Here is a 13,440-nt window from a genome sequence, read left to right as displayed (position 1 = left end):
TTTTAATTGGAGGCTGATTACTTTACAATATTGTATTTGTTGTGCCATACATCAACATGAATCCCCCACCGGTGTACACGTGTTCCCCTTCCTGAACCCCCCTCCAACTTCCCTCCCCATACCATCCCTCTGGATCATCCCATTGCACCAGCCCCAAGCATCCTGTATCACACATTGAACCTGGACAGGTGATTTGTTTCACATATGATATTATACATGTTTCAATGCCATTCTCCAAAATCATCCCACCCTCACCCTCTCCCACGGAGTCCAAAAGACTGTTCTATACATCTGTGTCTCTTTTGCTGTTTCACATACAGGGTTATTGTTATCATTTTTCTAAATTCCATATATATGTGTTAGTATACTGTATTGGTGTTTTTCTTTCTGGCTTACTTCACTCTGTATAATAGGCTCCAGTTTCATCCACCTCATTAGAACTGATTCAAATGTATCCTTTTTAATGGCTGAGTAATACTCCATTGTGTATATGTACCACAGCCTTCTTATCCATTCATCTGCTGATGCACATCTAGACTGTTTCCATGTCCTGGCTATTATAAACAGTGCTGCGATGAACATTGGGGTACACATGTCTCTTTCAATTCTGGTTTCCTCGGTGTGTATGCCCAGCAGGGGGATTGCTGGGTCATATGGCAGTTCTATTTCCAGTTTTTTAAGGAATCTCTACACTGTTCTCCATAGTGGCTGTACTAGTTTGCATTCCCACCAACAGTGTAAGAGGGTTCCCTTTTCTCCACATCCTCTCCAGCATTTATTGCGGTAGACTTTTGGATTGCAGCTATTCTGACTGGTGTGAAATGGTACCTCATTGTGGTTTTGATTTGTATTTCTCTGATAATGAGTGATGTTGAGCATCTTTTCATGCGTTTGTGAGCCATCTGTATGTCTTCTTTGGAGAAATGTCTGTTTAGTTCTTTGGCCCATTTTTTGATTGGGTCGTTTATTTTTCTGGATTGAGCTGCAGGAGTTGCTTGTATATTTTTGAGATTAGTTCTCTGTCAGTTGCTTCATTTGCTATTATTTTCTCCCATTCTGAAGGCTGTCTTTTCACCTTGCTTATAGCTTCCTTTGTTGTGCAGAAGCTTTTAATTTTAATTAGGTCCCATTTGTTTATTTTTGCTTTTATTTCCAATATTCTGGGAGGTAGGTCATAGAGGATCCTGTTGTGGTTTATGTTGGAGAGTGTTTTGCCTATGTTCTCCTCTAGGAGTTTTTTTAGTTTCTGGTCTTACGTTTAGATCTTTAATCCATTTTGAGTTTATTTTTGTGTATGGTGTTACAAAGTGTTCTAGTTTCATTCTTTTACAAGTGGTTACACCACATTAACAAATTGAAAAATAAAACCCATATGATTATCTCAATAGATGCAGAGAAAGCCTTTGACAAAATTCAACTTCCATTTATGATAAAAACTCTCCAGAAATCAGGAGTAGAAGGAGCATACCTCAACATAATTAAAAGCTATATATGACAAACCCACAGCAAACATTATCCTCAATGGTGAAAAATTGAAAGCATTTCCCCTAAAGTCAGGAACAAGACAAGGGTGCCCACTTTCACCACTACTATTCAACATAGTTTTGGAAGTTTGGGCCACAGCAATCATAGCAGACAAAGAAATAAAAGGAATCCAAATTGGAAATGAGGAAGTAAAACTTTCACTGTTTGCAGATGACATGATCCTCTACATAGAAAACCCTAAAGACTCCACCAGAAAATTACTAGAACTAATCAATGAATATAGTAAAGTAGCAGGATATAAAATCAACATACAGAAATCCCTTGCATTCCTATACATTAATAATGAGAAAATAGAAAGAGAAATTAAGGAAACAATTCCATTCACCATTGCAATGAAAAGAATAAAATACTTAGGAATATATCTACCTAAAGAAACTAAAGACCTATATATAGAAAACTATAAAACACTGGTGAAAGAAATCAAAGAGGACACTAATAGATGGGGAAATATACCATGTTCATGGATCAGAAGACTCAATATAGTGAAAATGAGTATACTACCCAAAGCAGTCTATAGATTCAATGCAATCTCTATCAAGCTACCAACAGTATTTTTCACAGAGCTAGAACAAATAATTTCACAATTTGTATGGAAATACAAAAAACCTCGAATAGCCAAAGCAATCTTGAGAAAGAAGAATGGAACTGGAGGAATCAACCTGCCTGACTTCAGGCTCTCCTACAAAGCCACAGTCATCAGGACAGTATGGTACTGGCACAAAGACAGAAATATAGATCAATGGAACAAAATAGAAAGCCCAGAGATAAATCCATGCACCTATGGACACCTTATCTTTGACAAAAGAGGCAAGAATATACAATGGATTAAAAACAATCTCTTTAACAAGTGATGCTGGGAAAACTGGGAACAGTGTTTAAAAAGACAAGTTCATTCATGTTTGATTAGTCAAAGGATTGCTTTCACATCTGAAAGTATGAGTGTGTCTAAAAGTTTCATTTTTGTTTGTTTGCTTTTGCACTGAAATTAATCTGAGCCATTGATTTTATCTTAATAATACATCCTTTGACAAGGTGGGAGCCAGGAATTGTGAGCTGCCATTGTCCAGACTGAAGTGTATAGTGTCACCAACTCCAGTTCAGAACCCTCACAGAAGAGCTTAACATGAAGAGAAGAGAAATCTCTTGTAATTAAGAATATAGAAATGACCTTTTTCTGAATAAAAGGGACTAGTATGATTTAAAGCTAATGTTTCTTTCCCCATTCATTCCTTTTATACATAAATCATTTAAGGAAAACAGGAGCAGTTAGTGAAAAATTGTGTCTTGGAATTGGTAAAACAATGTGTTGGGTTTCATTATGCCTGTGGTTATTTAAAATAGTTGTCTGAATTCTGAGTGCTAACTGCCTATATGATACACCCACGTGGGTATTTAATATGCATATCAAACTCCACTTGCCCAAGGTAGAGCTCTTGGTTACCCCACAGCCCACAAAGAACCTCCTCTCCCATCTACCTGGTTGCTCAAGAAAGACTCCAAGAGTTATGCTCTATTCTTCGCTCTCTCTGTCCCCACAGGCCCTCTATCAGCGGTTCCTACTGATACTGATACTACTTCCAAAATGTGTCACTAAATCTCTGAGCTCTTCCCATCACTGTTGTTACCTCCCTGTCCAGTCACCATCATTCCTTCTCTGGACCACTGCCCTGGTCTTCTGACCCGTATCCATGCTCCCTCATGCTTCTGCCAAGCAGCAAGAATCATCTTTTAAAGGTTGCCCACCCCCATTTAAAGTCATTTCCCTGTTTGAAGTCATGAGTTGGTTTTCCACGGTAGTTAAACTAAAATCTTGACCCCTTTACCCTGAGTCGCAAAGCCCTTTGGACCCAGGCCCGCTACCTCTCTGGCCTCAGCTGCTACAGCTCTCGCTCATCACAGTGCTCCAGAACCCCTGGCTTTCTGGTTCCCTGAGTAAGCCAGCCCGTCAACCTAAGGGCCCTCTCCCAAGCCAGAATGGGATTTCCTCATCTCCCCAAGCTGAACTCCTTCTAGCATTTAGAACAGACTCTTTGGATAAGTTCCTCATGGAGATATTTCCTGAACACCTGATAAGATAAGAGGTACCACTAGCTCTGCTCCCCTTGCAACTCAGTCACCCTCTCTTGTCACATAACCCTCTTTTATTTTTTTTAATATAAATTTATTTATTTTAATTGGAGGCTAATTACTTTACAACAGTGTACTGGTTTTGCCATACATCAACATGAATCCACTACGGGTGTAGACGTGTTCCCCATCCTGAATCCCCCTCCCACCTCCCTCCCCATACCATCCCTCTGGGTTTTAAATTGCCAGGGTAACATATAGCTGTCACCAGCACCAGTGCCTAAGGCCAAATATATAGGACCAATGGGGACCGGCTCCCATCTGCTTCTTCACCATTGTATCACTAGAACCAAGGGAAAGTGCTCAATAATGGTGTTACATGAACAGGTGTTTTTCAGATGCTGTATAGTCTTAACATGGCGATCAACAGGTTGTTTCTACCTGTTTTGTTTTTGTAGCGGACTGGATTGTATGCATATAAGGTCTTTGGTGTTCTGGAAGACTGCTTACCAGATCTGCTTGCAGATGTCTATATGGACTTGGCCTATAGGAAACAGTGGGATCAATATGTTAAAGGTGAGTGACACAGTTTTTAAAAACCAATTAGAAAGTAGAATCCCATGTTACTTATTCTGGCCATTAGTAAGCAAAAAGTATAACTTTACTGTATTTTTCATTTTAAATTTTAGCAAACACATCTTAAAGTGCTAAGTTAAATATGACTTTGCTGTTCTCAGGATTTGTTCCTTGCATGCTATTAAAGTCACTCTCCAGTTCGCTCTGAGGGCTATTTTGTTCTTATTTTAAGTTTTGTTGTCATCCCATAAACCTAGGTGATCGTGGAAGGCTTCTTGGAAAAGGTGGTACTGAAGCTTGTTTTAGAGGTTGACTCAACATTTTATAAGCAACAAGATTATATATATATATATATATATATATATATATATATATGTGTGTGTGTGTGTGTGTGTGTGTGTGTGGAGGTGAGGGGCTGAGTGGTTTAAGAGCATTCTAGGCCGAGGGGATGGCATGAGTAAAGTAGAGAAGGCATAAGACAACATAACATGTTAGAAAAATGTGAGCAGTTGGGTGCTGTTGAGTAGTTGGGGAGCAGACTCTGGAACTAGGCTGGAAGGTGGGCCCAGAAGAGCCGCAAGGACCTAAGCTGACCACCAGGCTAGGGTTCTTCGATTTTTCCCTGGAAGTAATGGAGAGTTATGAGCAGCAATAGATAGAGGATCTTCCTGCACTTACAGTGGGGAGTGGTTTCTACCATCCCAGTCAGTCACAGTGAAATAAATACAGCTAACGTGGGGGCCAGAAACCTTGACAGAGCCTTGCTGGTGGGCAGGAATCTTGGTTGCAGGAAACAAAAGATAACAAATGCCAGGGTGAGAAAAGGTTTTGCTTTGGTTTATTACACTGGAAACGGCATGTGTGTCTTGTTCCAGGTCAGCCACATTCAGTACTTCATTTCTCCTTGCTTGACTCTGTTTCCTTCTGTGTGGGCCACATTATCAGGCAGATTCTTGTGTCATGACAAAGATGCCACCAGAAGATGCAGGCTTATATTCTAACAAAGTTCATCACCCCAGAGGAATAGGAATTTTCCTACTCATTGCATTCAGAGTCACAGGACAGGCTCTAATTGCCTCAGCATCGATCATGTGCTTATTTACTGGGGACATTTATCATGGTTTTGGGTCCCTTCAGTTCAGTTCAGTTCAGTTCATTCGCTCAGTCATGTCTGACTCTTTGCGACCCTATGATCGCAGCATGCCAGACTTCCCTGTCCATCACCAACTCCCAGAGTCCACCCAAACCCATGTCCATTGAGTCAGTGATGCCATCCAACCATCTCATTCTCTGTCGTCCCCTCTCCTCCTGCCCCCAATCCCTCCCAGCATTAGGGTCTTTTCCAGTTAGTCAACTCTTCGCATCAGGTGGCCAAAATATTGGAGTTTCAGCTTCAACATCAGTCCTTCCAATGAACACCTAGGACTGATCTCCTTTAGGATGGACTTGTTGGATCTCCTTGCAGTCCAAGGGACTCTCAAGAGTCTTCTCCAACACCACAGTTCAAAAGCATTAATTCTTCATCACTCAGCTTTCTTCACAGTCCAACTCTCACATCTATACATGACCACTGGAAAAACCATAGCCTTGACTAGATGGACCTTTGTTGGCAAAGGAATGTCTCTGCTTTTTAATATGCTGTCAGGTTGGTCATAACTTTCCTTCCAAGGAATAAGCATCTTTTAATTTCATGGCTGCAATCACCATCTGCAGTGATTTTGGAGCCCCAAAAAATGAAGTCTGACACTGTTTCCACTGTTTCCCCATCTATTTGCCATAAAGTGATGGGACAGGATGCCATGGTCTTTGTTTTCTGAATGATGAGCTTTAAGCCAACTTTTCCACTCTCCTCTTTCACTTTCATCAAGAGTCTTTTTTGTTCCTCTTCACTTTCTGCCCCTTAGTGTTATCAAATAGGCTTCCTATGTAGGAGGAATTGTGATGCTATCCAACCATCTCAACCTCCCTCATCTTCTTCTCCTCGTGACTTCAATCTTTCCCAGCAGCAGGGTCTTTTCAAATGAGTCAGTTCTTCACATCAGGTGGCCAAAGTATTGGAGTTTCAGCTTCAGCATTTAGTGGTTACCCTGATTTTTGAACCTGAAATTTTATTTATAATGCCTAATTTTGTTTCACTGAATTTTAAAACTGTTTATGCTATATGACTAACAACTTTTGCTGGGTTCTTTTATTTGTACTGCATTTTTATATCTATTAGACTCTGCCTCTTGGCAACAAGCTTTCAGTGGTAATGAATCTATCAGACATTTTCTAGAATTCTGTGCATTATGAGTTAGAGTTTTAACATCCCTAAAGGGTCAGTGGCATATCAAAGCTTTTTCTTAATTGAAACCAAAGAGACTTCCAGATTCAGTAACTTCTTTGTCTTGTTTCTTTTCTTAGAACTCTATGCAAAAGAACGCAGTGGAGAAACAGTGGTCTACTGGCAAGTGATTTACCCTTTTCCCATGTCTAACAGAGATGTATCCTTTCCAGAGGTGCACCGTGACTCAGCTTTCTAAAGTGTTTCTGCGCCCTGTGACTGTCACCCAGTGGTGGCGTGTCCAGCAGGTGTGGACAACGTTGTCTTTGAGTCTTGCAGAAGCATCTGCTAAAGCTCTCCCTTCTTGTGTGGCTTTCAGAGGCCTCAGAGTGTGACTTCCGGGCCTGACGACATGGAGCATCTTTAACTGGGGTCACAGGAGGGTGGCTTATACTTTTTTGAACCTTTTCTGGGAAGCCCTTGTGCCACAGAATTGGGCATCTGAGAACAACTTTTCACAAAGAGTATTCAGTACATTCCCTCAGTCTATAGAGGAGAAAGCCAGGACCCAGAGAAGTCAGGCGACAGAGGCTGACTTACGTAGCAGCTGACTGGGGGCTGAACTCAGGCGCCACATTTCCAGCTCTCTCCACCTCCCCTCCTTCCTGATTATTGGCTCTGGACACTGTGTGTTATGTTTTGCCCCTTCAGTCTCCTTGATTATGATATGAAGCAGTTGATAGATGTGGGGTGGGGGGGGTGGTGGTTAGCTGACACTCCAGGGTTCTGTGAAGCCCCCTTAGGGCCAGGCTAGGAGGGTTTGATGAACATTTGCTGGTTAGACAGATTGGGTGGATTAGGGGTGAGGGTAGGTGTGATTTTGACCTCACTCTTTTCTTCAATCATAGCAGCTGATTGTCTTACACACTGAATTTCCATAAAGGATCCTTTAAATAAAGGATCTTGGAGATTAAAAAAGAAAATGCTTGGAAACCCTGCTGGACGACTGCTGGAACTTTTCCAGCTGTAACATTCTGTAAACCTGTATGCTGCTACTGCTGCTAAGTCGCTTCAGTCATGTCCGACTCTATGCGTCCCCATAGATGGCAGCCCACCAGGCTCCCCCATCCCTGGGATTCTCCAGGCAAGAACACTGGAGTGGGTTGCCATTTCCTTCTCCAATGTGTGAAAGTGAAAGTGAAGTCATGTCCAACTCTTAGCGACCCCATAGACTGCAGCCCACCAGGCTCCTCTGTCCGTGGGATTTTCCAGGCAACAGTACTGGAGTAGGGTGCCATTGCTTCAGGTTACATGTGCTTTAATTTGCTTCCTGGGGGTTCTGGAGGCTGCTCTCCAGGCTGAGGCGCTAGGCTGGGCTCTCCTGCAGCAGGCCTCCCACGCCAGCCCTGCAGACCCTCGGGAAGGGCCGTGTCCTCCTCCAGGACGCCCGTGCCCTCCATGAGCTCCTCGTAGGTGATCTTCTCTGCGAATGGCCGTGGCCCGAGCAGCTCCACCATGTCGGCCCGCTCCAGCACTTCCTCCAGCAGCCGCCTGTCCACCTTGTCCACCTGCTCACCGCAGCGCGTGAGCAGGTCCAGGGTGCACACATGCGTGGAGCCGATGAGCCGCCGCACCTCCTCATCTATGAGCTGGGCCTTGGCCTTGGTAAACGGCTTCTCCACCAGCACCTCGCCTGGCTGCGGGAGATAGAAGGACACTTGGTCCAGCTTCTCGCTCATCCCGAACTGCACGATCTGGGCATAGGCGCTCTGGGTGACCTTCCTCAGGTCGTCCTTGGACCCCGTGGTGACCCGCCCAAAGAACAGCTGCTCAGCCACGTGGCTGCCCAGCATGATCACTGCCCACCACCTAAACCCCTCTGTTGGGGAGAAGCACTTCGAGCAGGCCATCGAGAGGGTAATTGGAGGCCTTGAAAAGAAGACACAGGTCCTGCAGCCTGGCAAGAAGATGACGGTGGCCTACCACAAGGCTAGCCATGCGGTGGTGGGCTGGTTCCTGGAACACGCAGATCCCCTGCTCAAGGTGTCCATCGCCCCCTGGGGCAAGGGGCTCGGCTATGCCCAGTGCCTGCCCAGGGAGCAGTACCTGTAAGCCTGTATACCCCTGAATAATTGTTCTCTAAAAAGAGAGGGGGCATGGGAGTGTTTGTGGGTATTGTTCCTGTGTGATTGCTATACCCTGGCTCGGCCACATCACAGACTCCATAAGGGGTTATTGCTTGGCACAAACCACAGACTGCTAGGTAGTTTGCATACAGGTGGTATGTATTTCAGCCAATTGTGGTTGCTTAATATCTGAGATTTTACATGATTTTCTCTCATCCTGCCAAAACTGTGCAGGCTAGGAGCTATCGTCCCTCTCAGACAGGGAAGAGAACCGAGGCAGAGGGACATTCAGAACTCGGCTCAGATTCTTGCCAGTGTATCACCGTTACAGGCAGCATACACAGGCATGGACCCAGGTCCAGCTGTGTCCAGAGACAGTGATCCGGACCAGAGCAAACCCACCTCTCTACCTCACAGGGACCCTGCTGGGGGCCGTTCTTGGGCTCCTTGCAGTTCTGTTGCATTGTCTTTCCAATGCCACACAATCCCATAATGAGTATCTCAGTCTTTGTATCTACAGGGCTGTTCAGGTTTTGAGAACAGAGAACAGTGTAGAGGAAAAGAGTGTTAGTTTTGGAAGGAAGGCTCCCAAAGTGAGTGTGTGCTCACTCCTGGTTTGCCGTGTGACCTTGGAAAAGGCTGTTCACTTCCCTGGGCTTCAGAGAACGGGTGGTTCACCAGTCATAGCCTGGGTGCCACACTGGACCTGCCAACTGCTGAAAGTACCCTGTGAAATCACAGTTAATATATCAAGTAGTTTCTGCAGTGAGTGTCAGGGGATATCTGTCATGTGAACTGAGCAAGTTGTGGGACAGTATTTGCTGAGGAAAAAATAGAATGCTTGGGAGGGAGGAAATGCAGACCGAGTGACTTAACTTTCACTTTTCACTTTCATGCATTGGAGAAGGAAATGGCAACCCACTCCAGTGTTCTTGCCTGGAGAATCCCAGGGATAGGGGAGCCTGGTGGGCTGCAGTCTATGGGGTCGCACAGAGTCGGACACGACTGAAGTGACATAGCAGCAGCAGTAGCAGCAAGGCATTATCATCCCTTCCTGAAAGCATGTAAGCGCTTTACTCACCAGGGAGTAGTGTGGGGGACGACAGACGTCCCGCAGCGTGCCTGGGGAGGGCTAGACCACTGTGGCTGCCGCAAAAACTCTGAATGGCCTGCGGCCATGGCCGTGGCTACTGCAGTAAGTGAAGCTGTATTATACTTTTACTGATTTTTTGGATTATTTTTAAGCTTTAATTCATTCTACTATGAAGCCTACATTTCCATCATTGGAAAGTCCAATGAATGTATTAAAGAGCTGAGCCCTCTGCGGCTATGAAAGTCTCACCAGGTTTTGGAGCCTCATCTGGGTTCAAATACAGACTCCATCACATCAGCTGGGCAGTGGGATCTTCTGTAACTTTCTTTACTGCTCTGAGTCTCAATTTCATCATTTGTAAGATGGGAATATTTATACTGAATTCACAGTGATGTTCTCAGTTTCAAAGCTGATGCTAAACATAAAGCCCATGATATATGTACGTGATAAGGGCTCAATAAGTGGTGACTCCAGTTGTTCCTTAAAATCGGATTACCTTCCCTGTAATAGTGCCATAGACATAGTGGCTTGTCTGGGAATTTTTATTGAGATGAAATGGCTTTATGATTCTTGGTGAGCCAGACCCAGTGAGGCCATCTGCCTACTAATTATTTGGTTATTCATGCGTCTTCCTATGCTTGCCAGGTGTAAGCACCCTTGGCTGACCGTCCTTTGTGCCCAGAGGTCAATGATTAGGGCAACTGGGGGAGGACAGACAGCAATGACCCCATTGTCTAGTGAGTGAGATTCTGCTTCAGTCTCTCGCCCATGCTCCCACCAAGCTTATCTGCAGGGCAGTGTTACCCTTTTTTCCTGTAGAGGGAAACCAATAGCAGAAAAGTTGAGTAGCACACCCAGGATGACACAGCTGATAAGTGACCAGTCGTCTGACATCTCATTGCCTTCTTGGAGAAAGGAGGAGTGGGTTCCCCACATAATTAAAGTGGCAGGGAACCAATCTCCAATGACAATGTCCTCTCAAATGACAACACCAGGTGGGAGGAGCCAGACTGTTGTAAGGTGGGTAGGCAGACAGGGCAGGACCTGAGCTAACAGAGCAAAGGAGCAGTCACCAAGTGGAGGAGTGGAATCATGTGTCATTATTTCTGTTGTGGGCTTCCCTTCCACTTAGCTGAGATGCAGGCCTTTCTGTTGAGCCTTGACTGGCGGTTTAGTATGTTTACGTGCGGCAGCGGCGAGGTCTGAGCTTTGAGGGGAGGAAGGTCCACGTGATCCTGGCCGAGAGCACCTATGATCCACAGTTTCCAGAGAAGTCAGGTGTGATCCGGGTGAAGCAATACGAGCAGAGGCTGGTGATCCAGAGCGATGGCAAGAAGGGGAGCAAAGGTAAAAAGCGGGCACGGGTTGGGGTGCCTGCCAGGGCTCCCCGTGTGAAGACGGCACTGACTGCAGGCACGGAAAATGCAGGATGCTTATTCCCTGAGGTCAGAGACTGGCCACGGGTCCAAAAGAAACAAGAGAGAATCAATTCACCCCCAGAAGCTTGGGTAGACTAGCATGTGGATCAGTTCATTCTTTACTGACTCTTTAATTGTCTAGATGAAATTAGGACACCCAAGGGAATCAGAAAGTTTGAAACTCACTTCGGGAAGGTCCTGTACATGCACAAGCTGGACAGGGGTGGGCAGGAGGGCTGGTGGGACCACCTCTGTGAGGCAGCTCCTCCTCAGCAAAAACCCAGGGACTCGGAACCTGTCTGCCTTGAGTTCCAGCCTCAGAAGAGACACTGGGTGCAGGAGTTCCATGCAGCCACCTGCTGACCTGGAGTGGGTGTAGGCTTGAGGCTGAGGTGAAATCTAAACTTAGTTGTGATGTGTGTTAAGATGTACTGCTTTGGGCATGTCATCCCACTCTTCTGAATCTTCAATTCATCATTTATAAATGAGGTCTCAATCTTAGCAACTTCTGAGGATTAACATAATTAATGAAAACCATATCTGCGGCTATTTATTAATCACGTGGCAAGCAATACACTTGACACACACACAGTGTATCATTTGCCAGGTGATTAATAAATAGCCACAGAAGGTGCCTTGGCTGTTTTCCACAATGTTTCTATGTAAGTCTCCTGCAAGGCAAGGCAGAGGGGACAGACTCCTGGAGGCCTGTGTAACCCGCATCCTTACGTTCTGGGATGGATATGAAAGTGGAAGATTTGCAAGGTGTGTACTGTATCTTCCTAACAGGTTCCCTCCTGAATTGTTCTTTCTCTCTCTCTCTAGTTTTCATGTATTACTTCGATAATCCAGGTGGCCAGATTCCGTCCTGGGTCATTAACTGGGCTGCTAAGGTGAGACCCCAGGAAGCACGAGGGGTGGTGTGTTTGACAGCTGTTGACTTAGCCTGTGGGGCTGTCAGCTTGAAGAGATGTGCTGTCTCAGGCCTCATGATGCTGTTTTATGAAACTGCTTAGTTGATGGACTATGTTAGGCCTGTGGTGGCCAATACCCAGGATAGAGGCTGGGACAAAAGACAAACTTTAGGAAGAAAGCCAGCCCCACCCTGCTTTGCCCCAGGACCCCTCCAGTATCACTTTCTGGAACCTCCCAACAATAGCCTGTTCCTTGTAGGAACAAGGGTGCCTGTGGACCCTTTATCTGCTCATGGAAGAGTTAGGCTGACCTAGCTCCAGAGACAACCAACTATATTGAAACCTGGAGAAGTCTCCAGGTTCTTTGTGGTTACATTGTTTTTCTGTAAGGAGAGGGAACCCCAGTGGTACCCAGGTCATTCAAGACTGCCTAGAACCTAGAATCATGCTTACCCTTCAGCCTGTTTTGTAAGGTCCTACTTACTGGCGAGAGGGCTCACCAGTTCCCTGGGAGAGTGAAAAGGCTTTGAATCAAACACTAGATGGTTTGAATCTTGGCCTGCTTCTGACTGTGTGATCTAGGGAAACCATCAATTTCTTCCCCCTTAAAAATGGAGACGGATAGGCCCACCCTGTAGAGAAGGAGTAAATAGAACAATGTGTGGGGAATTTCTTAAACAGTGAACAACTCTTTAACTAAAGGATGACACACCCACTCTTGCCCCCCAGTCCTTACCATTGTCTAATTTTATAAAGCAAGTCTTTGCTCTTATTTCTTTCCCCTGCCATGCCACTTCCTGTTTTATCTTTCCTTTCAAAAAAATGATATTTCATAAATATCTTAGCTTTTTATTAGCAAAAGCCAAAATATGTAACAAGGTCTTACAACAGTGGCCCCCGCCTACCCCATGTCCCGCGTCTTCCCTTTTATCATCATCTGTGGCAGCATTCTGTGGAAATCTGCTCAGGGTCCCTATTGTCATATTTATATTCCCAAAGCCATCTGCTTTCACCTTAGCCACATCCTGAAGAATCAGGAGTCATCACTGTGAGGATACAGAAATGACAGTCTCCTTTCCTTTGCAGAACGGAGTTCCTAACTTCTTGAACAACTTGGTGAAAGCCTGTCAGAACTATAGGAGAACCTAGGGGAGGAAGCTGGGAGCTTTGTGTCCGCGGGATGCTGTTCCTGGAAGTGCGATGCCCCCGATGCTCAGCCTGCCTTTCCCTTTTCCATGCTCAGAGGCCTGCAGGCTCTCTAGAACTTTGTCCCCAAGCGTGTTTGCCTGACATCTGCTCCCTTTCCCAGTCTCCCCACCCCAGGATCCACTGCCTTTCTCCACTCTGGAATGTGGGTCAGATTATAGAAACCTTTCTTTGTTTATTCTTAAAAAGTAGAATCCTCAGTAGGGAACACAGTCCTTCCATTGTGCCATTC

At 45.2% G+C, this 13,440-nt stretch overlaps 1 protein-coding gene across 1 annotated transcript in view; it reads left to right on the top strand.

Annotated features, from left to right (window-relative positions):
* Positions 1-13,151, top strand: part of LOC129651439 (phosphatidylcholine transfer protein-like) — a 28,557-nt gene extending 15,406 nt beyond the window's left edge. The window contains exons 2-6 of the mRNA XM_055580161.1: positions 4,071-4,188; positions 6,592-6,671; positions 10,846-11,017; positions 11,914-11,981; positions 13,089-13,151. Of these exons, the coding sequence (XP_055436136.1) occupies positions 4,071-4,188; positions 6,592-6,671; positions 10,846-11,017; positions 11,914-11,981; positions 13,089-13,151 (501 nt within the window). The remainder of the gene's footprint in view (positions 1-4,070; positions 4,189-6,591; positions 6,672-10,845; positions 11,018-11,913; positions 11,982-13,088) is intronic.
* Positions 13,152-13,440: the final 289 nt, after the last annotated feature.

The sequence above is a fragment of the Bubalus kerabau genome, chromosome 4 (assembly GCF_029407905.1).
Source record: "Bubalus kerabau isolate K-KA32 ecotype Philippines breed swamp buffalo chromosome 4, PCC_UOA_SB_1v2, whole genome shotgun sequence".
In the NCBI taxonomy this organism is placed as follows: domain Eukaryota; kingdom Metazoa; phylum Chordata; class Mammalia; order Artiodactyla; family Bovidae; genus Bubalus; species Bubalus kerabau.
Note: the sequence above shows the minus strand (reverse complement) of the source record. Positions and strands in the feature narration are given on the sequence as shown.